At 68.0% G+C, this 26,490-nt stretch overlaps 3 protein-coding genes across 8 annotated transcripts; 1 reads left to right on the top strand and 2 right to left on the bottom strand.

The window, feature by feature from the left end:
• The first annotated feature begins 338 nt into the window (after positions 1-338).
• MEPCE (methylphosphate capping enzyme) lies at positions 339-7,589 on the top strand. Its single transcript, XM_074941217.1, is given in 7 exon segments — positions 339-371; positions 373-1,884; positions 5,301-5,519; positions 5,600-5,726; positions 7,246-7,284; positions 7,287-7,326; positions 7,328-7,589. Coding segments are annotated over 7 exon segments (2,160 nt in total). The 3' UTR covers positions 7,518-7,589.
• A 1,740-nt stretch (positions 7,590-9,329) lies between these two features.
• PPP1R35 (protein phosphatase 1 regulatory subunit 35) lies at positions 9,330-11,230 on the bottom strand. Its single transcript, XM_074941082.1, has 4 exons — positions 10,846-11,230; positions 10,073-10,297; positions 9,829-9,959; positions 9,330-9,620 (listed from the first exon to the last, which is right to left on the bottom strand). The coding sequence occupies exons 1-4, from the start codon at positions 11,228-11,230 to the stop codon at positions 9,447-9,449; spliced, it is 915 nt and encodes a 304-aa protein (XP_074797183.1). The 3' UTR covers positions 9,330-9,446.
• Positions 11,231-13,088: 1,858 nt separating this feature from the next.
• Positions 13,089-24,996, bottom strand: TSC22D4 (TSC22 domain family member 4). Of its 6 annotated transcripts, none has more exons than XM_074941135.1 (4): positions 24,142-24,994; positions 23,528-23,682; positions 19,858-19,906; positions 13,089-13,183 (listed from the first exon to the last, which is right to left on the bottom strand). In XM_074941135.1, the coding sequence occupies exons 1-4, from the start codon at positions 24,709-24,711 to the stop codon at positions 13,172-13,174; spliced, it is 786 nt and encodes a 261-aa protein (XP_074797236.1). In that variant the 5' UTR covers positions 24,712-24,994; the 3' UTR covers positions 13,089-13,171. The 6 variants fall into 6 exon arrangements, with proteins under 6 accessions (XP_074797236.1, XP_074797235.1, XP_074797231.1 ...); XM_074941134.1 differs by having other exon boundaries at positions 13,157-13,183; positions 19,858-19,909; positions 24,142-24,995; XM_074941130.1 differs by lacking the exon at positions 13,089-13,183 and adding an exon at positions 15,623-15,929 and having other exon boundaries at positions 19,858-19,909; positions 24,142-24,996.
• Positions 24,997-26,490: the final 1,494 nt, after the last annotated feature.

Below are 26,490 nucleotides of genomic sequence, written 5' to 3'. Positions count from 1 at the left end.
CCGATTGGCTCACGTAGCCTTCATTGTGCTCCCTGATTGGCTACGACCGCGGCAGCGGGGCGGGAGGAGTGGAAAAGGGGGCGGTGCTTCTCACGCGCAGGGGCAACGTTCGCGCAGGGGGCGTCCGTCGAGCGGATTGGCCGCCGTTCCACGTGGGAAGGGACAACACGGCGCCCTGATTGGCCCGCGGGCGCGGGAGGGGGCGTGGCCCCCGGCGGGCCCGCCCACCGGGTATATCTACCGCAGGCGGGGGGGGCCGCCTTGCCATCGCGTCTGAGCTGGGAGACGCGAGCCACGGCTGTCTCCTCCTGGGCCTCGCGCGGGCGGCCGGGCCGCGCATGCGCCACGCGGGGGCGGCGCGTCGCCGCGGGGGGGAGGGGGCGCAGCGCAGGCGCGTTGGGGCCCCGCGCCGGGGCGGAGGGAGGCGCATGCGCCGGCGGGGCCCGTGAGGGGCGGGCGCGGCCGTTGCGGGGCGCGCGGAGCGGGGCCGCCCCCGCGCAGGCGATGATCGAGATGGCGGCGGACAAGGAGACGTTCCTGGTGCCGGCCCCGCCGCCGCCCCTCAAGCCCCCGCCCGCGGCGGGAGGCGGCCCGCTGGTGCAGCTGCGCCGCGGGGCCGCCCCCTGGGGCCAGCGGCGGGGCGGCGGGCGGCCGCAGCCGGGGGCCGGCCCCGCGGAGGAGGACGGCGTGGGCGAGCTGCCGCGGCCCCGCAACGGCCTCCAGCCCCAGCGCGGCAAGCGGCGGAACAGCTGCAACGCGGGCTTCAAGCACCCGGCCTCCAAGCGCCGGCGCCGGGTCAACTCCGAGTGCGACCCGGTGCTGCCCTCCGAGTTCCTGCTGGGGGGCAACATCTTCGACCCCCTCAACCTCAACAGCCTGCTGGACGAGGAGGTGAACCAGGCCCTCAACGCCGAGACCCCCAAGTCCTCGCCGCTGCCGGCCAAGGGCCGGGACCCGGTGGAGATCCTCATCCCCAAGGACATCACGGACCCGCTGAGCCTCAACGCCCAGGACGGCGACGCGGCCCTGGTGCTGGCCTCGCCCTTCAAGGCGGGCCGCAAGCGCCACCGCCACCGGGGGCAGCAGCGGGGCGGGGGCGGGGCCGGGGACTGCAAGCAGGTGGCCTGCAAGGCCTGCGAGGGCGCCTGCCCCACCCCGCAGCCCTACGAACTCAACACGGCCATCAACTGCAGGGACGAGGTGGTCTCCCCGCTGCTGCCCCTCGCCGCCGAGGGGGCCGGCTGCGCCACCCCTTCTTGTGCCTCCTCCTCCGGCGGCGGCCGCCACCACCGCAAAAGGCGCCGGACTTCCAGCAAATCGGAGGCGGCCGGGGGGGCCAAGCTGCCACCGCCTCCCCCCACCCCGGGCGGGGGCCAGCCGGGCAAGAGTAGCCCGGAGAAGGGCAGAGGGGCCGGGAGGCACCAGCCGGTGCCCGCGGCCAAGCGGCGGCGTCGGCAGCGGAAGTTCCAGTTCGGCAACTATTGCAAATACTACGGCTACCGGAACCCCAACTGCGAGGACGCCCGGCTGCGGGTCATGAAACCCGAGTGGTTCCAGGGCAAAGAGGTGCTGGACCTGGGCTGCAACGTGGGGCACCTCACCCTGAGCGTGGCCAAGAAGTGGAAACCCGCCCGGGTGGTGGGGCTGGACATAGACGGGGCCCTGATCCACTCGGCCCGCCAGAACATCCGCCACTACCTGTCCGAGGAGATCCAGCAGCGACAGGAGGAGGCCGAGGAGACGCCGGCCGGAGCCGGCAACAAGAGGCGGAGGGGCTGCTTCCCCGCCTCGCTGGCGGCCAGCAGGGGGCCCATCGCTGCTCCCCGGGTGCCCCAGGATGGGGCGGGTGCTGCCGACTTCCCCGACAACGTGATCTTTGTCCGGGTAAGAGGCCTAGGATGTGGCAGGGGGAGGGCCCCACCTTTCGGGGGTGCCGCTGGTGTGGGTAGCAGCCGCGCACCCCGCTGCTTTCAGCGGGAGGTGGGAGGTCACACAACAGACACGCCCCCTAAGATCCTGGGGGAGGGACTAGGGTTTGGCAGGAGGAGCCCTCCCATCCCATACGAGAGGGCGGGGATTAGCTCCTCTCCTAGGCCGGCCAGTGGCTTAGGTGGGATGGGCTGGTAGGATCACACAGGCCTTGCCTGGGGGGTGGGTGGAATTGCTGAATCCTGGTGGAATAGCTTCTCGGGCTGCTAACTTCTGATTCAGGGGGAGCGACTTCATCTGGCTGGGGGGCGGGGGTGCATATGGGCGGCCAGGATTCCCCTGCAATCAGGAAACCAGTGCAACTGACAAGACGAAGGGACCGGTTAAATAGCTCCTGGCTTGTCTCAGTCGAGCCCCTCTGGCGAGTGGCATAGCCGTCCCTCCGTCCCCTCACAGAGCCAGAATTCCCCACCGGAAGCAGGAGAGCACAGAATTTTAGCGTGGGGGTGTCTGTGACCTTGGACACTTTGGTTCACCTCTGCCTCGGTTTACCTGAAATGGACTGGCACCCGTTTCGCTCTGTGAGGCATGTGCTCTCGAGATCAGCTGATAAATGGCGCCAAGCCACATCTGAACCCAGCTCTTGACCGAGGGTGGTTGGCAGGGGAATGCAGCTGGGGGCAGATCCGTTAACCGGGCAAAGATCGACGGCAGAAGTGCCACCCTGTGCCCACAGCGGGAGAGACGCCCGCCCGCAGACAGGGCCTTATCTTAGGCCCTTCCCCTCCGGGAGGGGAGTTAGGTTGGGTGTCAGAAGGCTGTTTCCTCCGAGCTTAGATTTTCACCTCTGTCCTTGTCCCTGTTGGGCTTGGAAATCAAAGTCCACGAGGCGGTTAAGGAGGGTGGCCTGTCCCCAGAGCAGCAGGCCCTCAGTCTGTTGGGGTTGGAACAGGAAGGCTACCTCCCAGGTTTCTCTGAGTTTTACACCGGGGCATGTGGCAGAACCGGTCAGTTTCCGGGGGTTACGTTTCTGGCTTCTATCTGGTTCCTATTCTCCGCTCTCCTCCTGACCCCGTGCCTCAGTTTCCCCACTCTCCAATGCTGGACCTTGCATGAGGCTCACGGGAGTTAAGGAGCCTTGCTCATTGGAGTCCCTGAAGGGCCGGAGGCCTGGAATTCCCCTAATGATCCTTTCCAAGCCTCCGTCTGTGCGCTTTGAGATCTGCTGCCAAATGGGCAGAGAATTGGACATGTCGGGGGGCTGGGGGGGGGATGGATTTTGTCCGCAGGGCCAAGATCCTTGACTGGAGGAATCCAGCAGCTGGTATGCAGAGAAATGTTTCCCGGACCACTGCGATGACCTAGATCTAGCCTATAACAGAATGGAAACGCTCTGGCCAGGCTTAGGGGGAAGCAGGTTCTCACCTCGGGGGGGGGGGGGTTGATAATCTGTACGCAGGCACCTTTGGCAGCTCTGCCTGGGTCCCTTTCACCCCTTTTGAGGTCACGCTACGTGCCAGGTGCTGTCTGTTGGGTAGAACCATGGTATATTGGTCCTGCAAGGCAGGCAGGCCTCTCCCTGCCCCTGCTAGTGCCAGTCTCGCCCACGCTTTCGGGCCTGTCGCAGGGCGACCCCGCCCCGTGCCCAGCCGAGCTGCCTGGGAAATCCCACAGCGGGCGCGATCTCCAGCTGGCACTGGGGGCCGAGGGACGCGAGATGGCTACCCAGGGGCTCTCCCCCCGAGTTCAAGAGTTAACATGCTTCCTCTGAAGGCAGGAGCATTGGCTAACAGCTGGAGGGAGGGAGGGGAGTCAGGACTCTTGGGTTCTCTTCCTGGCCCGGTTGGCGGGTTTGATGCCTGAACGGAAAGTGAGTAGAAAGCCACCATTTCCCTGATCCTGTTGGACCTATCGGCCTGTCGCTCGCAAATCAGCCAAAGCTGAGCATCGATTCCAGCGCCGGCCTGGCGTGGGACTGCGAGTCCCAGCATGCTGTGTGGCCAGCAGGGCATGCTGGAACCTGTAGTGGCCCCCCCCCACACACCCAGAAGTCTTGTGTTTAAACATGCCTGACCCCTTCCAGAGTTCTTTAGAGGGTCCCATGTGTGGAACCACCGCCCCCTGACTGAGATCAGGGCTTCCCAGACACCACCCTCCACCCCGACCATGATCGGGGACCCCCTTCGTGCCACCAGATCTCCCTTCCTCAGCCAGATCCCGACCCCTCTTGTGCCAGCCACTGCCCAGACCCACCACCGGACAGCGTCTGCCCTGAGGAGCCTCCAGTGTAAATTCCCGGAGGGAAGTGACTGGGATCACCCAGGAGGTCACTGTCTAACGCAGCCACGAGGCTGGAGAGAGAAGTGGGTCACAGCCTGAACTCCTGGGGGAGGGAGATTCCTGTAGATGCCCCCAGCATGGAGGCTGGTAAATATTTACACCCCCACGGGCTGATAACCTGGGCGGAGGCGTTGTATGGCAGGAACCAGGGAACTGCCGAGTTGGAAGCCGGGTGTTGCTGTTTTCGACATTTTCCTTTTTGAAAAGAAGCCTGCGGAGAAGGGGCCTGACCCCGCGCAGGGCGAAATGGGCTTTAGCCTCTTCAAGCGGCTGCAATACGCAGGAACCTCCGTGAAAACCGGGGCTTCGAGGCTGTGGCTCGCTAGCAAGAGCCAGCCGGGGGGAACGGCTAACTTTGGGGGCCAGGCTGTGTGGCTGGGGCCCGGCTGTGAACACACAATAGATCCGTCACCTTTGTCTCGGCTGAAAGTGTCCCGTGAATGAGGGGCTGATGGTATTCCGCTGCGTGCAGCGAGAGGGGACCTTGCGAGGTACCACGGAGATGGACCAAACCCGGCTGCATGTAGCTGGGAATCAGCATGGCCGAAGGGTTGGTCCAGAAATTAACTGAGGCACAAATGGAAAAATTTATTCTGAGCGAGGCTTCTGCCAGGCCCAGCGAGCCTGGGTGTTTTGGGGGGAAGGCACCTGTGGGGCTGGGGGTGTGTCTGAGGTGGGCATGATCCTGGTCTTGACCTTCGTGGGGACAGAGGGGACCCATGGGGCTCTGGGGGCTCTGCGGTGTTGGGGGAATTCCAGATAGCTGAGGGGAGCTGAGTGGTGTGGGCCCTGGAGCAGCGGCAGGAGGAGGCTGCAGAGGGCCCTGATCTGGGGGTGGGGGCTGATCTCTGGGGCGTGCCATGGAAACCAAACATCCCCAGCCCTTGGGGCTGGCCGCCAGGACGCCTGGGTTCTCTCCCCGGCTCTGGGAAGGGAGGGGGGGCCAGGAGCCCGGCCGCCTGGGCTCTCCCAGCACGTGCTGGGGCGGGCTGGCTCCCAGCCCGCCCGTCACTCCCTCCCTGTGCCCGCAGGGGAACTACGTGCTGGAGCGGGACGAGCTGCTGGAAACGCAGGGCGCCGAGTACGACGTCGTGCTGTGTCTCAGCCTCACCAAGTGGGTGCACCTCAACTGGGGGGACGAGGGGCTGAAGCGGCTCTTCAAGCGCATCTACCGCCACCTGCGGCCCGGCGGCCTCCTGCTGCTGGAGCCCCAGCCCTGGTCCTCCTACGGCAAGCGCAAGAACCTGACGGTGAGCACCGGCCTGCCTGGGGGGCGGGCGGGGGGGGACTGCAGCCGCCGGCCTGGCTGATGCCTGTCTCCTCTCCCCAGGAAACCATCTACAGAAACTACTACCGCATCAAGCTGAAACCGGAGCAGTTCCCCTCCTACCTGACCTCCCCGGAGGTGGGCTTCTCCAGCTGCGAGCTGGTGGCCAGGCCCTACAACAGCTCCCGAGGTGAGAGGGGGCCCCCTTGGGCGGCCTGCTGGCAGGCGGAATAAGCCGATGGCGGGTGTCTGCCATCGGTAGAGCTGGGCTGGAAACCAGAATTTCTGACCCCTTGGGAAACTCCACAGAATCTGGCTTGTCCCAGATTGGGGCAAAAAAGTCAAATCTCTAAAGGAGAAAATCCCAAAAGACTTTGCGAAACGCTGCGTGGTTTGTGTTATCAAAGCGAAAATACTGAACGTGGTGGTGCAATGGTAATTTCGTTCTGATAATATAACTATTATATACGATAAAAGTAATTATCAGGCTTGGCAGAATTCGATTCCTATTTCAGGGGCTAGTGAGGTTTCCGTCCGTTTTTACATTTTCACCCCTGTACAGGGGTTTACGGGTTTTTTCCCCCATTTTGATTGATTCACATGTTCACCGCGGTGTGAAATTTTGGGACAAGGATTTACTGACCGTCGATGTAGATTCAAAAAGTTAAAGATTTATGCAGTTGAAACACAACTGGTCAACGTCCTCTGTCAAAATATACATCAGTATCCTTAAATCAACAAATTCCAGCCTGTGTTTAATATGCATTGGCTAGTGCCTTTGTAAGGAGGCTAATTCCAAAGTCACTGGATTTTTTTTCAAAAAAAGAAAAGAGGACTTGTGGCACCTTAGAGACTAACCAATGTATTTGGCCACAAGTCCTCCTTTTCTTTTTGCGAATACCAGACTAACACGGTTGCTACTCTGAAACTTGGATTTTTTTTAACTTTCAGGCAGTATTTTCCTTCCTTTGCCTGTCCGTAAACTTCAGTTAGCCATGGCCGATGTGTTTTGGTTGGTTTGTGGATACGGTGAAAGACATTTACTGACAAATCTAATTTGTCAGGCCTAATTACTATCTATTTGTATTATTACAAGGCATTAAAATGGACATTTGATATTTATCAGTTGCAAAATAAGTCAAAACAAAATGCTTCATTGGATTTCAGCTAGTTTCCAAATGTTTCCGTCCAAATTGACACTTCCCCTGAAACATTTGGATTGTGACAAGCCAGCCTGTCTTCCCACAATGCACAGTTAACCTGTGGAACTCCTTGCTAGGGGATGTTAAGGCCAAAAGTAGAACGCAAGTCAAAGAAGAATTGGCTCAGTTTACGGCGGACAGGGCCATCAGTGGTTATTAGCCACGATGGTCAGGGATGCGACCCTATGCTCCAGGGGTCCCTAAAACTGCGCCTACCAGCAGCTGACCCCTCTGACACAGACCAACGTAACGAGCCTCCGGTAACGAGCAGGATTCATAGTCGGGACGCAGACCGATTCCTTAGCTCCTCACATCTGCTCTCTGTGGGGGCGGCAGAGCTGGAGGGGCTCCTCGGGTGTTGCTCACAAGTCATGATCAGCAGCTCCATGGCAACGTAACGAGTCTCCGTGTTAGCTGATTTGGGGGGGCCCCCGGATGGGGGAGGGGGAGCAGCTGGGCCGGGCAGCGCAGTGCTTGTACTAACCCGCTGCCCCCGTCTGCCCGCAGGGTTCCAGCGCCCCATCTATCTCCTTCACAAGGGCCACCCCACCACCCGCTGAGGGAGAAGCGGCTGACGCTCGGGACCGGAGCCCCCCGTTTTTTTCTTTGCATTGGAGGACAGCTGGGCTGAGCCCGATGGACCCAGGGGCAGGCGGGACTGGCCGCCGCGCCCCCGAGATCGGCAGCCGCTGGACGTGGTGCAGCGCCCCAGCCCCAGGCGCCTGCGGGCAGACGGCCCGGCCCGCGGGGTTTGCGCTCACCAAACTGCCGAGGAATGAATCTGCTGGGTGAGAGGGGCTGCCCCCTGCTGGACACTGCTTAGCGCTGCAGCCTGGAGAAGAACTGCATGGGGGGGGGGGGGGGCTGCAGGTGCCCATACTGAATACTCAGCCCCCCCGGGGGGAGGTGATGAAAGGAGGCTGGGGGCTCCCCCTCCTGCCCCCCACCCAGTCCCCAGTTGGAGCCCAGTGCACTTCATTCCACCACAGGGCTGGGGGGAAGCTAGAGCAGAGATTTGGGGGGGGGGGGACAGAACAGTCTGTGCTCCCCACTCCCCCCAGTCAGCTGTCCAAGCTCCCCTCTGATTCCCACCCCTTAACAGCTCATCTTTCTGCAGCAGGGATGGGAGGGGCCCTTTGCATCTATTGTTGGGGGGGAGACCAGCCAGGGCAGCAGCTGCCTCAGTTTCCCCTCTGCCTGCAAAATGGGGGGCAGCGCTGCCCTGCTTGCCGGGGGCAGGCTGAAGAGGTGCCTGTGGGATCCCTTCCTGCTGGCCCTGGGCCGGTTCCCCCCGCAGCAGGGGGCCCTAGCGGCATTGCCTGGGGGGGGCGGCCCCCGCGTGTGACGTGGAGTTTTATCCTTACAGATGTTGATTCTATTATATATAAATTAAAAGCTACCGATTATTGCCCGGCCTGGCGCCTGGGGCGGCGAGAAGGATCCAGGCGAGAGGCGGGCCCAGGCCTGAGCCAGCGTTTATTGACCCAGCCCCGGGTGGGGCGGGCAGCTCCGGTCTCCCTCCAGCGGGGGGTCGGGGCTGGGCTGGGCCGGGCGGTGGGAGTCGGGGGGGCCCCGGGGCCGCGCACGCGGCAGCCAGCTGGGCCTGGAATCGGCACCACACCTGGGGGGGAGAACAGCAGGTTCAGAAGGGGGGGAGGGCACGTGGGCCAGCCACTGGGATGGGGCAGGGGGGGCCATGTGGACCAGCCCATTGGGATAGGGGGAGCAGCGGGGCTGAGAACAGGGGAGAGCCCGGTGGGGTGGGGGTGGGCACTTGAGCCAGCCCATTGGGATAGGGGGAGCAGTGGGCTGAGAACAGGGTGGGGAGGGCACGTGGACTAGCCCACGGGGGGGGGGGGGGGAGCACGTGGGCCTGACCATTGGGATGGGGGGAGGAGCGGGCTGAAAACGGTGGACGGCACGCACCAGTGGGGAGAGGGGGAACGCGCGGGACAAACCACTGAGGCCAGGGGGGGATACCTGAGCCAGCGCCTCCGGCTGCCCCGCCCGCCGGGCCCAGGCGCTCAGGTTTCGGTCCAGCTGCCCCATCAGCCCGGCCGCCTCCTGCAGCTCCTGGGAGGAGGGGAAGGGATGAAAACCGGAGCCACGCGCTGGGGAATCTCCCCCGCCCCGGCGCATGGTCCGGCCCGTTACCTGGGTGATGGTTTCCAAGTAACTCAGCTTCACCCGTTCGAATTCCGCCGCCGAGAGCCGCGGCTCCCTCGCGCCCGCCATCCCTGCGCGCGGGGCACGACGGGAAGAGGATGGGCCGCCGCCGAGCCTTATGGGAAATGGAGTCCCGCCGCGCAAAGACTGCTGGGATATGTAGGCGTCTTTTCCTCCCCCTCCCCCAGGACCACGTGCAGAGCCTGCTGGGAAACGTCCCCGCTCCATTCAGCCCAGGAATTATGGGATGTCTCGCCCCCCCCCCCCCCGAGGAATGCTGGGAAACACCATCCTCCACCGCCCCTCCCCCCCATGGGGCTCAATGGGACACACCCCTCCCCCACCCCAATCAGTGGCAGGGGGCCACAGCGCACGTGGGGGGTCCCCCCAATGTTCAGGCACCGCAGCTGAGAGCCCAGAGGGGGGTTTATTTGGTGGCCCCCGGCGGGGCTGGGTACAAAGGGTGTGGGACACAGCTCAGGCGGGGCGGGGGGGCCCCCCAGAACCAGTCTCTCGGGCCCAGCCGCCATGTGCCAGCCCCGCTAGGCCTCCCACTGCTGGAGCTTGCGGAACATCAGGAAGGCGGAGGCCGGGGGTCGGACGTGGGGCTGGAGCCGCAGGGGGGGCAGCCCCTCCACGCCCAGGTACGGGGTCTCCGCGAACAGCTCCAGGGGCTCGTAGAACATCAGCAGGTCCGGGCCTTCGGGGTCGGGCTCCTGGGAAGGGGGGAGACACCCCACTGGTGAGACCTAGAGCTGCCCCATTCCCCCACCCCCCTGACACAGCCAGTCCCCACCCTGGGGCCAGATGGGAGCTGGCGCCCCCCAGATGGGACAGCCCCCATGCCCCGCCCCGTTCCCGCCCTGGGCCTGGGTGGGAGCTGGCGACCCCTAGAGGGGACAGGCCCCACTGAGGGTTACTCACCCTATGGGGTTCAGGCTGCGATCGGACGAGCGACAGTTTCTCCTGCACGGCAGAGCTCAGCACCTCCTCCGCGGGCACCTGCAGGCTGACGAGCCCCTGGTACAGCTGCTGCTCCCGGGGGATGTTCATACCTGGTGCAGCAGAGAGAGGCTGGGAATGTCCCTCCCAGGGCTGCGGGGCGGGAGTGAGGGGCACCGGCACGGCCGGGGAAGGGGGCAGGGCCGGGGGGCGCCCCAGCTCTCACCTGAGGCCGCCTTGCCCTCCACGCTGCAGCGGGCGAGGAAGGACGTGGCCAGCAGCTCCTGGGCGGCCCGGTGGGCGTCGAAGCCCTGGCGCGCGGCCGCCTGCACCTCCTCGCCCAGGGCCAGGCTGGTGAGCAGCTGGGGGGCGGCCAGGTCCCCCGCTGGCCCCCCGAGCCCCGTCTTCGCCCGCGGAGCCTCCCGCCCCACCCGGCGCCACCATGGGGGGGCTGGGGGGGGCGTCGTCCGGGGCAGAGCTCAGCAGGAACCGACCTGGGGGAGAGCAGAGGTTAGCCTGGGGCGGGGGCCTGGGGTATCCCAAAATCCCCTGGGGCACGGAGCCCCACCCGACACTCACCCCCCTCCCCCATGAGCCCCCGGGGCACAGCGCCCCCCCGCTCCCATGAGCCCCTGCGGCACAGAGCCCCCGCCCCTCCCATCAACCCCAGTGGCACAGCGCCCCCCACCCCTCCCCCTACTCCCATCAACCCCGCGGCACTGCGCCCCCCGCCCCTCTCCCCCGCTCCCATGAGCCCCCAGGGCACAGCCCCCGCCCCTCCCCCCCGCTCCCATGAGCCCCCGCGGCACTGCATCCCCCCGCCCCTCCCCCCCGCTCCCATGAGCCCCCAGGGCACAGCCCCCGCCCCTCCCCCCACTCCCATCAACCCCCGCGGCACTGCATCCCCCCGCCCCTCCCCCCGCTCCCATGAGCCCCAGGGCAAAGCCCCCCGCCCCTCCCCCACTCCCATCAACCCCCGCGGCACAGCGCCCCCCGCACCTGGCGTCCCCCTGCGCGCCCCCCGCCCCGCGCCGCCGCCGCAGGATCCCGCCCCCGGCGCGCGCGGGGCTGAGCGACAGGTCCAGGGCGGGCAGCGCGCGGGGGGCGGGGCCCCGGGCCGGAGCGGGGCGGGGGGGGGCCCGGCCGCGGGGGCCGCGTCATCGCCGGGGGGCGCCAGCCTGGCCCCGCCCGCAACGGCTCCCGCGCGCGGCCGCCGACGGTGGCGGCAGGTGGGGGGGCGGGGCTGTGGCTCGGCCCGTCCTCCCCGGCCGGCCTCGTTCCCACTCCAAGATGGCGGCAACCAGCGGCCTCCTTCTGAGACCAAGATGGCGGCGCTCGTAGGGGGGCGTGTCCGCCGGCTGCAGCCTCGTTCTCGCCCCAGCATGGCGGCCGTTGTCACTAGGCCCTAGCGGGCTGCAGGAAGGGCGGGGCTTCGAGCCCCGCCCCTGGCCCCCCCCCCTGGAGCCTGAGGGGAGCAGAGTCCCTCCCCCCCAGAGCCAGGGAGAGAACCCAGGAGTCCTGGCTCCCAACCCCCCCCCTGCTCTAACCACCAGCCCCACTCCCTCCCAGAGCCAGGAAGAGAACCCAGGCGTCCGGGCTCCCAGCCCCCCTGCTCTGACCCACCAGCCCCCCACTCCCCTCCCAGAGCGGGGGAGAGAACCCAGGCATCCTGGCTCCCAGCCCCACCTCCCTTTTCCCATTCACCATCGTTCAAGTCCAGTGCGACATTTTCTTGGGTGTTTCAATTGCAATTTTTATTTCGGGAGTTTGACGGCGCGTGATCGGCAGCCCCCGGCGGGGGGCGGAGGGGGCTGGGGCGCTGCGGGCCCCTGACGGGGTGCAGGATTTCCCGGGGTCACTCGCCTCCAGGAAGGCCGAGCGCAGGAAGTGGCCGAGCGCCAGGGCCAGCAGGGTGACTCTCCACTCGCTGGGGCTACAGGTCAGCTGGGGAAAAGCAGCAGATGCCGGCCTCACCCGCTGATCTGCTACCCCGCTCCCCTCTCCTGGATTGGACCCGCAGGCCCCATATTCCCCCCCCCCCCCCGCATCAGAACCAGGGGCCCAGCCAGCCAGGGATTCCCCCCCCCGCCTCCAAGAAGAATAAGGTGGGTGGGTCCCTTGGGTATCCCAGCCCTGTCCTCCCCGCAGGGGTCTGCAGTTACCTCCAGGAACTGGTGGAGGGGCTGGACGGGGCACAGCAGGAAGCTGGATGTGGCCGTCACAGCCCCCATGAAGAGATCTGTGGGGAGAGGAAATGCAGGGGCTGTAACAGGGCCGGGGGGGGCAGAGAGCTGGCTGGCAGGGCGGGGGAACACCACAGGCCCTCTGGTGGGTCCAGCCAGGGACAGGGGGGAGAACAGCCCATCAGGCAGGGGACGCGGCCTTGGCACTCCCACCCCGGCACGGACAGGTGGTGTAGGGGGCTGCGGAAGGGGGCCCCCCAGCCCCGGCACTCACAGTTGGTCTAGGGGCTGGCGGAAGGGGCGCCCCTTGGCGAAGGCCAGGCCCACGGCGACGTGTTGGAAGCTGGAGAAGAGGCTGGTGTTCTCCGCGCTGCGCACGTCTCGTTCCTCCTCCTTCTCCTCGCTGCCACTGGCCATGCCGTTGGGGGCCCTGGGCGCATCCCCCCACCCCCAGGTGCCATTTGGGGGGTGGGCAGCAGCTCCTGCTGGGGAAGGGGAGAGTGAGCGTGTGAGACACATGGGGGATGGGACCACTCCAGGACCCACGGTTAGCTAAACTCCCAGCATGCAATGCTCCACGGCGGACTACGTCTCCCAGCAAGCAACGCTCCACGGCGGACTACATCTCCCAGCATGCAACGCTCCACGGCGGACTACATCTCCCAGCATGCAACGCTCCACGGCGGACTACATCTCCCAGCAAGCAGGAGGCCGACATTTCCGACCCGTGCCCGCACTGCATCCTGGGAGACGCAGTCCTGCAAGGTGGCGGTCTGGCAGGAAGGCGACACACCCGCCTGCACCAGCAGGGGGCAGCGCCGTGTGGTGCGGGAGAGGCCAGCACCGTGAAGGCCGCTCGCCCCACCATCCAGCCCCGTCAGCCGGCAGAACAACCGGGCCCTCGGACTGCAGAGGTCCCGGACCTGGCGGTGGACAAAGAAGCGGATCTGGGGGGAGGAGGAGGAAAGGGGTGTTAGACCCAGAAGGGGGAGGGGTCCATGCCCCCCCTCTCCACCCCGGTTGGCTCACCTCCACCAGGGCCCGGCAGCAGCCCCTCCTCGCAGTCCCACGCCTCTGGCTCTGAGCACCCCAGCTTGCCCAGGGGTCTCTTCTTCTCTCCGGGTTGAGGGGAGCCCAGAGGGTCAGATCCGGGGCTGGGGAAGGAGCAAACCCAGACCCGGGACCACGTGAGGAACTCATCCTGCCGAGGGAAAGGCCTGGATCAACGGCCGCATCTCGGCACCGGGCGAGGGGTCCCTGTGTCATCCGCCGCCCCGCCCCAGAGGTGGGCGCATCTCAGCGCCGGGCGAGGGGTCCCTGTGTCACCAGCCGCCCCCATCCTCCCGGAAAATCCCCACACCCTTCAACTCAACCCGACCCCCCCCACACACACACACACCCACCCACCCAATTCAAGCTGCTCCTAGCCCCGAGCCAGCGCCCACCCAGCCACCGGCCCGGCCCGGGACAGCCAGACCCCCCCCACTTACGACAGAACTTGTCACTTCGTCAGCTGCATGGGCCCCAGTCGCCTGGCCACACCCGGGGCAGCAGCGCCTCAGGATCTGGGGACAGAGCCCCACAGCCGGCCGGTGGGGGGCTCAGGACGGCAGGCCCTTCAGCACAGCGGCCAAACCGCAGCCCTGCAGAGCCCCTCCGGGCCCCACCACAAGGCCCCACCCCACCTCCCTGCCACTGGCGGCCCACACCTGGCTCTGGGATCTGGTGGGTTAGAGCAGGGGGGCCTGGGAGCCAGGACTCCTGGGTTCTCTCCCTGGGTCTGCGAGGGGAGTGGGGGCTGGTGGGTTAGAGCAGGGGGGGCTGGGAGCCAGGACTCCTGGGTTCTTTCCCGGCTCTGGTCTGTGGGCGCAGGACATGCCATAGCTGGGTGGTGGCAGCCCCTGGCACATGCAAACGGCCCCCAGATCCCCTTCCAGGCTGACATCCCCAGCCCCCATTTTAAGCCCTTCTCCTTGGGGTGACGCCCCACAGCGGGGATCCTGGGTGCAGAGGGGGCAGGGGGCCCTGCCCGTGGGGAAAGGGACCTGAGGAAGGGGGTGGGTCCCCAGAGTGGGGGGACATGGAAGCAGTGGCATCACCAAGGGGATCTGAGACGGACCCACTAATGGGTCACACAGCTCAGCCCCATATCTCTTCGTGTGTCCCCCCGACCCTCCTGTGTAAATGCCTCACCAGAGACCCCCTCCCCCATGTCACTTCCATAGGCCCCACCTCACATCACCCCCCCCAGGGACGCCCCTCCCACAGCACCCAGCAAAGGACATCCCCTGCCCCACTGAATATCCCATAGACTCTCCTCCCGCAGCCCTCTGCATCACCCCCCATAGACACCCACCCCCACAAACCACCACACAACCCCCCCAAAGACCCCATACACACCCGTCCCTCACCCCCTCTGCATCACCCCCGTGGACCCCCTCCCCCCAGAGCCCCCCCATAGACCCCCCTCCCTTACCCCCTCTGCATCACCTCCATAGACCCACTCCCCCCCCGAGCCCCCACACAACCCCCCCAGAGCCCCCCTCCCTTACCCCCTCTACATCACCCCCCATAGACCCCCTCCCCCCAGAGCCCCCCCATAGACCCCTCTCCCTTACTCCCTCTGCATCACCCCCATAGACCCACTCCCCCCCAGAGCCCCCACACAACCCCCCCAGAGCCCCCCTCCCTTACCCCCTCTGCATCACCCCCCCATAGACCCTCTCCCCCACAGAGCCCCCCCATAGACACCCATCCCCCACTCCCTCTGCATCATCCCCCGTAGACCCCCCTCCCCCCCCACACAACCCCCCCAGAGCCCCCCTGCAATACCCCCCACATAGACCCCTCCCCCCAGAGCCCCCCTCCCTCTACGTCACCCCCTCAGATCCCACGTGACTCGCCCGCTCTGTCCCCTCATCACATCGCCCTACTCCTCGCGGGACAGAGGCAGAGCGGAGTCCAACTGCACATGCGTAACGTGTCGCCCCGCGCAAGGGCCCGCCTCCTCCCCGCGCGGCATTGTGGGAGATGTAGTTCCCCCTCCCCGCAGGGCATTGTGGGAGATGTAGTTCCCTCTTCACCCTCCCCCCTCGCTGCAGGTCATTGTGGGAGATGTAGTTCCCTCCCCATGGGGCATTGTGGGAGATGTAGTTCAATCACCCCAATCCCATGACCTCTGACCTCCCCTTCATACCCTCTCTGCCACCTGACCTGTGACCTCTGACCTTTTCAGCTGGCCCAATATCCAGCCTCCCACTGCCCCATGGTAGGGCTTGGCTGGTGGGGGGAGGTCAGTCGTCTCTGGGGGGCGAGGGGGGGCTGAGTATTAGGGGAACGCTGGGGGGAGGGCAGCGCTGTAGGGGGCTGGCTGGAGGAGGGGAGCACTGGGGGGGCTGGATGGGGGAGGGGAGTGCTGGGGAAGGGGATCCCAGGGAGGGCTGGCCAGGGGGCCAGGGGAGAGGGGGCTGGGGGAAGGGAGATGGGGGGCCAGGGGAGGGGAGTCCCCCTACACCAAGGCGAGTGATGCCCCCTGCGGACGTTCCCAGCCATGTTTATTCCCACGCCCTGTGGGGCCGGACAGACAGATGCGCCATGGTATTAGGGGGCTGACACTGACACCCCCAACGATGCTGCGGGCTGAGGGTCCTTCGCCGTCGTGTGGGAGCCCCTGGGGGGCACAAGCGGAGGCTGATCTCCAGGCCAGGAGGCCACTCCAGCCCCCAACTAGTGGGCGGCATGGGACTGAGGGGCCCCTGAGGGGCAGGGGGGCAGCTGGGGGGCATCTCCCCTCTCCGTCCTCACGAGCTGCCGCAGCTGGGCGCGGATGAAAATCAAGAGGCCGGACACGTCGCGCAGCAGGGCGGCCTCGGGGGGTCCCAGGTCCTGGGGGGCGGGGGCCTGGGCGGGGAGAGAGAGAGGGCGTGAGGTTGGTGTGCGGGCTCGGCCCTCGCTGCCCCATGGGATTCTGGGACAGATCCCAGCTGGGGGCAGGGACTCACCCTCCGGCACCGGACCCAGAGCAGGCCGAGAGCCAGGCCGGCCCCCGCCGCGGCCAGACGCACCCAGTGCAGTGGGACGCAGGGACAACGGGCCCGGGGCAGCTGGGCTGGGGTCCCCCCCGGGCCGGACACCGGCAGCCGCTCCCCCACCCGGCACCGTGCGGGCTGGGCCCGGCCTGGCGCCGAGAGCCCGGACAGCAGAACCACCAGCACCCCCTGCACCCACATGGTGCCCTGGCTCCGCGGCCCCGAGCCCAGGGGTTCTAGCTTCTCTGGCCCCATTGTGAGGCGGGGTCAGGAACCCAGCGATCAAGGGGGCTGCAGGTCGGGAGTGAGGGGCGCCGGCAGAGCTGGGGGGGCGGGGCTGGGCTGGCAGGGGCTGCAGGTCGGGAGTGAGGGGCGCCGGCAGAGCTGGGGGGAAGGCAGCACTGTAGGGGGCTGGCTGGAGGAGGGGAGCACTGGGGGGGCTGGATGGGGGAGGGGGGTCGTTAGTGAGGGGCACCAGGATCTGTCTGTCTGTCTCTTCCAGTCACTCAAGGACTGAGCAGGTGAATGACATGAAAACCAAACGCCCTCCACATCCCCAGGCTGAGAGCCCGGACTCCTGGGTTCTCTCCCCGGCTCCGGGAAGGAAGCGGGGGCTGGTGGGTTAGATCGGGGGGGCTGGGAGCCAGGACTCCTGGGTTCTCTCCCCGGCTCTGGGAGGGGAGTGGGGACTGGTGGGTTAGATCGGGGGGGGGGCTGGGAGCCAGGACTCCTGGGATCTCTCCCCGGCTCTGGGAGGGGAGTGGGGGCTGGTGGGTTAGAGCACCAGAGGGGGGCAGGGGGAATGGTCACCACTTTTCTGTTATATTTTCCAAATCTTTTGGTGCCCCTCACTCCCGACGCACAGGCCCCAGATCCCAGCCCCAGGGAGGGGGATGTGGGTTCGGTGTTTCCAGGTGCGGGGCGGAGGACCCAGGGCACGGGCTGAGCCGTCCAGCAGGAGGAACCTCTGCAACTTCCCTCTTCCAACTCCCCCCTACCTGTTGCCCCACAGATGCATAATGACTGCAGAGTCCAGGCCTGGGGAGGGTCCCGCCCCTGCCCCCCACCCTCCCCCCACCACATGGGCACCCAGCTGATTCCTTGGCCTGTCCCCAGCACCACGAACAAGACGCTCTTTATTCGCTGCCTCCCCCACCCCGGGGCCACTGATGGTCCGTCCCCATTGTCCTGTCTCGGCTGGAACAGGGTGTCCGAGGGGGAGGGGGGACCGGGAACAGAACAAACGTCTTTGTTCCCCCGCCTTCAAACGTCAAAACAAAGTGTCCCGCCGCAGCGGGTGACACGGGGACCCCTCGCCCGGCGCTGAGACGCGGCCACCTCCGGGGCGGGGCAGCGGGTGACACGGGGACCCCTCGCCCGGCGCTGAGACGCGGCCACCTCCGGGGCGGGGCAGCGGGTCACACGGGGACCCCTCGCCCGGCGCTGAGACGCGGCCACCTCTGGGGTGGGGCAGCTGGTCACACGGGGACCCCTCGCCTGGCGCTGAGACGCGGCCACCTCTGGGGCGGGGCGGCGGGTGACACGGGGACCCCTCGCCCGGCGCCGAGACGCGGCCACCTCTGGGGCGGGGCGGCGGGTGACACGGGGACCCCTTGCCGGGCGCTGAGACGCGGCCACCTCTGGGGCGGGGCGGCGGGTGACACGGGGACCCCTTGCCGGGCGCTGAGACGCGGCCACCTCTGGGGCGGGGCGGCGGGTGACACGGGGACCCCTCGCCGGGCGCCGAGATGCGGCCACCTCTGGAGCGGGGCGGCGGGTGACACGGGGACCCCTTGCCGGGTGCTGAGATGCGGCCACCTCTGGGGCGGGGCGGCGGGTGACACAGGGACCCCTCGCCCAGCGCCAAGACGCGGTCACCTCTGGGGCGGGGCGGCGGGTGACACGGGGACCCCTCGCCCGGCGCTGAGACGCGGCCACCTCTGGGGCGGGGCGGCGGGTGACACGGGGACCCCTTGCCGGGCGCTGAGACGCGGCCACCTCTGGGGCGGGGCGGCGGGTGACACGGGGACCCCTCGCCGGGCGCTGAGATGCGGCCACCTCTGGGGCGGGGCGGCGGGTGACACGGGGACCCCTCGCCGGGCGCCGAGATGCGGCCACCTCTGGAGCGGGGCGGCGGGTGACACGGGGACCCCTTGCCGGGTGCTGAGATGCGGCCACCTCTGGGGCGGGGCGGCGGGTGACACAGGGACCCCTCGCCCAGCGCCGAGACGCGGTCACCTCTGGGGCGGGGCGGCGGGTGACACGGGGACCCCTCGCCGGGAGCTGAGATGCGGCCACCTCTGGGGCGGGGCGGCGGGTGACACGGGGACCCCTCGCCGGGCGCTGAGATGCGGCCACCTCTGGGGCGGGGCGGCGGGTGACACGGGGACCCCTCGCCGGGCGCTGAGATGCGGCCACCTCTGGGGCGGGGCGGCGGGTGACACGGGGACCCCTCGCCCGGCGCTGAGACGTGGCCACCTCCGGGGCGGGGCGGCTGGTTACCTGCACAGTGACCATTTGTCCCTGTCCAGCTGACGTGGCCGGGGGCGCAGTGGGCAGGATGGGGTCACCCGAGCCGAGATTTTGGGGTTTCACACCCCACAGACTGGGCTGGAGCATTTCCTCAGCCAAAGGGACCAGGGCTGGACTGTCAGATGGCTGGAGAGCCCCCTGCTGAGCCCCACACGGCTCCCCGGGCCCCCCAGGGCGGCGCCCCCTAGCGCCCACACACAGACGCAGGCTCGGCTGCTGCTGCTATTTTAATAACCTGAAATACTATAAAAGTTTCTTTATTACAAATTATTATTATTGCCACCACCGTCCCGTCCCCTCCCCCACATCGGGGGTTTCTCTGCCCCCCCCTACGGCCCAGTCCTCTTCGCCCACGTGGCCAACAGCCCCCCCTAGCCAGTCTTGGGGGGCCACCCCTGCCCTGGCCACTCCAGTCCCTCTGCTTTGGGCATGGCACCCCCACCAGTGCATGGAGCCCCCCCACACCCACCCCTGCTGCACTAAAACCCCCACCCTGAGAAGATGCCCCCAACCCAGAGCCAGGAGTCCTGGCTCCCAGCCCCCCTGTTCTAATCCACCAGGCCCCACTCCCCACCCAGAGCCGGGAAGAGAACCCAGGAGTCCTGGCTCCCAGCCCCCCTGCTCTAACCCACCAGTCCCCTGTCCCCTGTCAGAGCTGAGAACTGAACCCAGGAGTCCTGGCTCCATCCCCTCCCCCAAGGCACGTGCTGTGTTAGTAGCCCCCCCTGTCCGGCCAGGCCCCTTCACATGTGCGGGATCGTAGCGCGTGTGGCCCCGGTGGGGGTCAGGCCGTGGGGCGGCGGAGCTGGGCCAGCTGCTCGGGGCTGGCCAGGGAGCGCAGAAGCCCGTTCTCCCACTCCAGGGCCGCGTTGCGCTCGGCCAGCTCCTTGATCTGCTCCCGCAGCACCTCCACCTCCTCCCGCACCGCGAACATCAGGTGGCTCTTCACCAGGTCCTGGGGGGCAGGGATGGGGGTCAGGGCCCAGAGCCAGGGAGAGAACCCAGGAGTCCTGGCTCCCAGCACCCCCGCTCTAACCCGCCAACCCCTGCTCCCCTCCCAGAGCCGGGGAGAGAACCCAGGCGTCCGGGCTCCCAGCCCCCCTGCTCTCACCCACCAGCCCCCACTCCCCATGCAGAGCCGGGGAGAGAACCCAGGAGTCCTGGCTCCCAGCCCCCCTGCTCTCACCCACCAGCCCCCACTGCCCTCCCAGAGCCAGGCAGAGAACCCAGGAGTCCTGTCCCCCAGGCTCCCCTGCCCCGTCACTCACCATGGCCTGCTCGATCTTGTTGTCGATGGCGATCATGCTGCTGCCCGAGCTGCTGCGGGGCAGAGACAGACGGGGACTGAGAGACAGAACCACAGGGCCTCTCCCGACCCCCAGCCCCCCGGCCCAGCCGGCACCCCTCACTCCCGACCCGCAGCCCCCTGGCCCCCCTCACTCCCGACCCCCAGCCCCCCGGCCCAGCCGGCACCGCTCACTCCCGACCCGCAGCCCCCTGGCCCCCCTCACTCCCGACCCCCAGCCCCCCGGCCCGGCCGGCGCCCCTCACTCCCGACCCGCAGCCCCCTGGCCCCCCTCACTCCCGACCCCCAGCCCCCCGGCCCAGCCGGCACCCCTCACTCCCGACCCGCAGCCCCCTGGCCCGGCCGGCGCCCCTCACTCCCGACCCCCAGCCCCCCGGCCCGGCCGGCGCCCCTCACTCCCGACCCGCAGCCCCCTGGCCCCCCTCACTCCCGACCCCCAGCCCCCCGGCCCAGCCGGCACACCTCACTCCCGACCCGCAGCCCCTGGCCCGGCCGGCGCCCCTCACTCCTGACCCCCAGCGCCCCAGCCAGCCGGCGCCCCTCACTCCCGACCCCCAGCCCGGCCGGCGCCCCTCACTCCCGACCCCCAGCCCCCCGGCCCGGCCAGCACCCCTCACTCCCGACCCCCAGCCTGGCCGGCGCCCCTCACTCCCGACCCCCAGCCCCCCGGCCCGGCCAGCACCCCTCACTCCCGACCCCCAGCCCGGCCGGCGCCCCTCACTCCCGACCCCCAGCCCCCTGGCCCAGCCGGCGCCCCTCACTCCCAACCCCAGCCCCCCGGCGCCCCTCACTCCCGACCCCCAGCCCCCCGGCCCGGCCCGCGCCCCTCACTCCCAACCCCCAGCCCCCGGCCCCGCCGGCGCCCCTCACTCCCGACCCCCGGCCCGGCCCGCACCCCTCACTCCCGACCCCCAGCCTGGCCGGCGCCCCTCAACCCCTCACTCCCGACCCCCAGCCTGGCCGGCGCCCCTCACTCCCGACCCCCAGCCCCCTGGCCCAGCCGGCGCCCCTCACTCCCAACCCCAGCCCCCCGGCTCCGCCGGCGCCCCTCACTCCCGACCCCCAGCCCCCCGGCCCGGCCCGCGCCCCTCGCGCCCGACCCCCAGCCCCCCGGCCCGGCCCGCGCCCCTCACTCCCAACCCCCAGCACCCGGCCCCGCCGGCGCCCCTCACTCCCGACCCGCAGCCCCCCGGCCCCCCTCACTCCCCGACCCCCAGCCCCCCGGCCCGGCCGGCGCCCCTCACTCCCGACCCGCAGCCCCCCGGCCCGGCCGGCGCCCCTCACTCCCGACCCCCCAGCCCCCCGGCCCGGCCAGCGCCCCTCACTCCCGACCCCCAGCCCCCGGCCCCGCCGGCACCCCTCACTCCCGACCCGCAGCCCCAGACATGGATGTGACATCCCGGAACTTTATACCATGGGAACCAGCTCCCTAGATTGGGCTTTTTGCCTCCAATGGTGCCCCTGCCTCCCAAAGCTCTCCCCAGTCTGACACCCAAACTCCGCCCTAAAGTACCTCAAAGTCACCCCAACACCTGGGCTGGAATGCCCTGACACCGCACCCCTAAACCTCATGCCAGATTCAGACTGAGCCCCCCAAACTCACCCTGATCCCCCAACTTTGACCAACTCAACCCCCCAAATACACCCGGGTTCAAGCAACCCCCAAATACAGCCTGAGCCCCCTCTCTGGCCTCCCTACTCACCTACCCCTGGCTGCCCACCTGAGACGCAGCCCCTCAGATCCGCCCCCCCCCGAGACACAGCCTGGCCATGACCTTGCCCCCCAGGGGGGCAGCCCCCGAGCCCCTCCCCTCCTGCCCCCCGGTACCTGTGGAAGATGAGCAGCAGGGAGAGCAGGGTTTTGTCAATGTCTCGGCGCCCAGCGCCCAGCTGCCCCCGGCTCTGGGGCCCCGGGGCCCCCGGCTTGGCCCGAGCAGGGGACGTGCCTCGGGAGGGGGCTGGCGAGGCACAGCCCCGACGGCGGGAGCGGGTGGGGTCCCCGGTGTCCGGGAGGGAGCAGCACCCGCAGCCGCGGGGCTCCCGCTGAGCCTCAAAGCAGCTCACCCGGGACTTGACTGAGATGCCCGGCAGCTCCAGCGCCATGGGGGCCCGACTACCCTGGGATCCTCCGGAGCCCAAGTCCCTGAGCCACTGGGAGCCCGGCTGGGGGGGCAGAGCCCTTGGGGGGAGCAAAGGGACCCTGGCTTGCAAGGGAGGCAGACGCCGAGGTGCCCGGCTCTGCTGTGGTACAAGCACCCAGCTGTTCGCTGCCAGCCAGCGCTGCCCAGCCCCCGCTCATTCACTCCCATTGGCCGGGCACCACCCCTCCCAGCACCCCCCTTCCCGGGAGGTAGGGGGACGGCTCACATGGGGCGCCTGGCACCATGCCCAGCTGCAGTGGAGAAAGGGAGCTCCCCCCTCTCGGGACACAGCCCCTCCCACCCAGAGCTCCCCCTGTTAGGACACAGCTCCCCCCAACAGAGCTCCCTTGAGACGCAGCACCTGAAAATACCCCTGTGCCCCATTCCCCGCCCCCCTGAGCCAGCCAGTCCCCGCCCTGGGGCCGGGTGGGAGCCAGCGCCCCCTAGAGGGAATGGGCCCCGTGCCTCACATGGGGGGACATACACAGGGATGGGGGAGGGGAGCACCATTGCTGATCAGGAGTCTGTGGGGGTGGGGGGAACAAAGGCGGCTTTATGAGGCTGCCACCTTCTGTTTATATTTCCTCGGTGGGGGGGCAGGACACATGGGGGGGTTACCATGGAAACTGGGACCATAACCCACCCCCTGCAAATGCACACTCTGGGAATAGAACCCAGGCGTCCTGCCTCCCAGGCCGCCCTGCTCTAACCACCTACCCCCACTCCCCTCCCAGAGATGGGGAGAGAACCCAGGCATCCTGCCCTCCCCTGCCTCTTTAATCCCCCGCCAGCTAGAATGTTTAAGGATCTGTTGCCACCTAGTGGTGAGTGGTGAGATAGCAGCCACCCTCTGAGCTCCCTGTCTCGGCTGTGGGGTGAGTGGAGGTGACCCCCAAGGCTTCCCCTCCCCCACTGGTACATATGCGCCCCCCAGCTCTGCCTGTGCCCCTCACTCCCAATCCGCAGCCCCTGCTAGTCCAGCCCTGCCCCCCCCAGCTCTGCTGGTGCCCCTCACTCGTGGGGTCTGCTGGGAGCGCTGGGGCAGTTTGTTACTGTAGCGTCTCTCAGAGGCTGCAGGGCTGTACAGGCCCCCTTGCGAGTGTCGGGGGCCTTGGGAGCGCTCGCTCGTTATTGTAGGGTCTACCAAAAGGAAGGCTTAACTGTGCAGAGGTTTGTTATTATAGGGTCTCTCTGATCTGCTCCTCTGCCCCCCGCCCTGCATTCCCCATGGTGCCCCTCTCCCCTGCTGCCGGGATCCCTCCCCAATCCCCACCCCCCATCCATGAAGCACAACTGAGTCACATCCGCTCCCAGCCATTCAAATGCAACTTCCCCCCCCAGCTTCCTTCCTCTTCCACTGAGCACGTCCGCCCCCCACCCTGCCCCCCGCTGGCCTCAGCCCTGCAGCCCCTCACCCGTCCAACCCACCCCTCAGCAAATCAGGAAGTCCCGCCCTCCGTCAGGCGCACCGGACAGGAAGTTCCGCCTCACCTTTCATCATCGCTGTCCTGGTGCGCCCCCATTGCGAACATGGAGCGGGCCAGGCTGAGGTGGCCTCCAAAGGGGTCCGACCCCTTCTGGATGGGGCTCCCTTCCCGGAAAAAGTGGGGGGCCGGAGATGAGGGGCGGGAGCCTCGGGGTGGCACCTGGGGAGGAGAGGCAGAGTTAGAGATGGGGCCTCCACGGGGCGCTGGCCCCACTCCAGCCCTGGGGTGGGGTACTGGCTGGCTATGGGGTGAGATGGGGATGCGGAGGGGGAGAGTTAGCAGCTGGGAGGGGGGTCAGGGCTCAGAAATTCCCACAATGCATCTCACCACATTACGGCACAGGAGAGGGTGATCCTCACCCCCAAAATAAACCTGCTCTGCCCCCTGGCCAAGCTGTCAGCCCTGCTGGCATCCAGTGGCAGGGAGTTCCACCTGCCAACACTACCCCGAGCAGGTCTTTGGAAGGGGGGGGTGAGATGGTGCCCCAGGGGTGGCCCCACCACAATCACTCACTCCCTCCCGCCCCAGCCACTTGCCCCCAACCCCGGCTGGTGGGGCTGACCGCTACCCCGTGGAGCTCCCCTCCCCCACAGAACCCAGGCATCCGAGCCCCTTTACCTTGTGCCTCTCCTCCACCTCCCTCCGGATGCGCTGGGCGAGGCCGTGGGGCAGCAGCAGCTCTTCCACCCCCAGGCTCGGCTCCGTGGTGGGCCCATGGCTGTGAGCTCTGCCTCCTGGCGCGGCGCCCCCTGGTGTCCTCTCCCCACCCCCCAGTGAGTGGGGCAGGTGCTCGCCGGGAGGGGCTGTGCCCTGGGAGTGGCCATGCCCACCCCAGGGCGGTGGCAGAGGGGGACTGAAGTAGCCGTGAGGCTTGGGCACCAGCCCGGCCAGCTCCAGGCGGGAGTCGAGGGACTGTGGGTGCCGGGCGGTGCTCAGGAGCCGCCCCATGGCCTGGTGCTCGGGGTCACGGTCGTAGAACTCCAGGCAGGTCCAGCGTCCCCGTTTGTAGGGCTCACCCGGGCCCTGGTCCAGCTTCACCAGGCGGAAGCGGGAGGCTGCGCCGGGGGGCCCGTTCCGCGGCGCGGCCACGTCCTCCGGCGGCTCCATGCCGGGCGGCGCCGCCAGGGGCTCGAACTCGCTGGTGATGCTGGTGATCTGGAAGCTGCTCTTCTTCCTGGCGCCGCTCATGGTCCCCGCGCCGGCGCCCACTCACCGGGGCCGGGCTCGCGCCGGGCCCGCGCTGGGGTCTCCAGCCAGAGACGGAGCCGCAGGCAGTGACATCCCCACGGGCACGTGCAGCAAAGGGGAGGCACTGGTGACCCCCGATTCTAGCTCACCTGCAGGTCAAAGGTCACAGGGCAGTTCTGGGGGGCTTCAGGCATCCCGGCCCCCAACCGTGGAGGGGGTGGGGCTGCAAAGTTCCCTGAAGTTGGGGCAGGGTGTGGGGTACCCCGGGGGACAGGATCCGGGAGAAGGGGGGGCAAGTCGGGGAGGGGGGCGCTGGGTTCTTTATTCTCTGCCCTGGGGGCGCCCCCGGTCCCCACCGCCCGGCCTGAGTCAGGCCAGACCTGCCGCCTGTTGACAAGTCCCCGCTCCAGGAAGTCCAACCCCAGTCCCGACCAGCTGACAGCTCCCCGAAGCCCCGCCCCCGCCCGTCCAGCTGACAGCTCCCCAAGCCCCGCCCCCGCCCCTCCCGGCCCCCTGACAGCTCCCCCAAACCCGCCCCTGGCCCCGCCCCCTCCCGGCCAGCAGGCAGCTCCTCCCCCCGACCGGCCCGCCTGCTCGGTACACCCCGCCCCATTAACCCCTTCCCCGCCACGGCGCCCCCGCCCCCACCCCGTTAACCCCTTCCCCGCCACGGCGCCCTTGCCCCGTTAACCCCTTCCCCGCTGCGACGCCATCACACCCTTCCCATTAACCCCTTCCCTGCCGCGGCCCCCGCACCCCCTTCCCATTAACCCCTTCCCTGCCGCGGCCCCCGCACCCCCTTCCCATTAACCCCTTCCCTACCGCGGCCCCCCACCCACTTCCCATTAACCCCTTCCCCGCTGCGCCCCCCACCCCACGCCGTTAACCCCTTCCCTGCCGCGGTGCCCCCACCCCACCCTTTTAACCCCTTCCCCCCTCGCCGCGCCCACCCCCTTCCCGTTCACCCCTTCCCCGCCGTGCCCTCACCCTGCCCCATTAACTCTCCCCAACACAGTGCCCCTGACCCCACCGCATTAACCCCTTCCCCACCCCGTTAACCCATTCCCTACCGCAACCCCCCACCCCCGCCACGGCGCCCCCCACCCCCGCAACCCCTTCCCCACCACAGTGCCCTCACTCTGCCCCTTTAATCCCTTCCCCACCCCATTAACCCTTTTCCCGCCGTGGCCCCCCCACTGCCCTATTAACCCCTTCCCTGCCATGGCACCCCCGCCCCCACCCCCTAACCCCTTCCCTGCTGCAGCCCCCCACCCCGCCCCGTTAACCCCTTCCCCGCCGCAGTGCCCCAACCCAGAAGTGAGATCATTAGGCAATGACTTGATTACTCTGGTGCCTAATTATCCGGTGCTCCGGACCCATCTGTTCCGGGAGGACAGATTTTATGGCAGCCACGGTTGTCCTGGGGGTAAAGAGGCTGGTTTGTGAGGGGGTAACCCGAGGGCACCAGCAGGGGTTGGTGCACACACACACGCCACCAGGGGGCAGCACATCTCTCGCTCACGCACCCCCTCCCTCATTGGCTCGAACCAGCTCCATGCCGCACCACAGACAGGCGCCCCCTAGGGGCCAGCGGTGGCTGGAGCAGCCTTTCCCTCGGGTGTCCCAGGCAGACTTGGGTGCCCTGTGGGGACAGACCTCATCTAACAAACTCAAGGGGACACCCCAGCTCAGCCCCTGCGGCCGGGCTCAGGAATCCCCAGATTGATGGCTCGTGGGGGGGGGCATTGGAAAATGGGAATTCTCAGCCTGAGACAGGGG

This window comes from Natator depressus, chromosome 28 (assembly GCF_965152275.1).
Source record: "Natator depressus isolate rNatDep1 chromosome 28, rNatDep2.hap1, whole genome shotgun sequence".
Classification (NCBI taxonomy): domain Eukaryota; kingdom Metazoa; phylum Chordata; order Testudines; family Cheloniidae; genus Natator; species Natator depressus.
Note: the sequence above shows the minus strand (reverse complement) of the source record. Positions and strands in the feature narration are given on the sequence as shown.

Bases quoted from the DNA above. Each gene is read 5' to 3' on its own strand.
- PPP1R35 (XM_074941082.1), bottom strand. From the start codon at position 11,230: ATGCTGGGGCGAGAACGAGGCTGCAGCCGGCGGACACGCCCCCCTACG. The intron at 10,298-10,845 runs GTGCGGGGGGCG...CGCCCCCCCCAG, and splicing joins GGCGCGCAGGGGGACGCCAG to CCCCCCCATGGTGGCGCCGG. The intron at 9,621-9,828 runs GTGAGTAACCCT...CCCCCTTCCCAG, and splicing joins CGCAGCCTGAACCCCATAGG to GAGCCCGACCCCGAAGGCCC.
- TSC22D4 (XM_074941130.1), bottom strand. From the start codon at position 24,711: ATGAGCGGCGCCAGGAAGAAGAGCAGCTTCCAGATCACCAGCATCACC. The intron at 23,683-24,141 runs GTAAAGGGGCTC...TCTCCTCCCCAG, and splicing joins AGGTGGAGGAGAGGCACAAG to GTGCCACCCCGAGGCTCCCG. The intron at 19,910-23,527 runs GTGAGGCGGAAC...TCTGCCCCGCAG, and splicing joins CAGGACAGCGATGATGAAAG to CAGCTCGGGCAGCAGCATGA.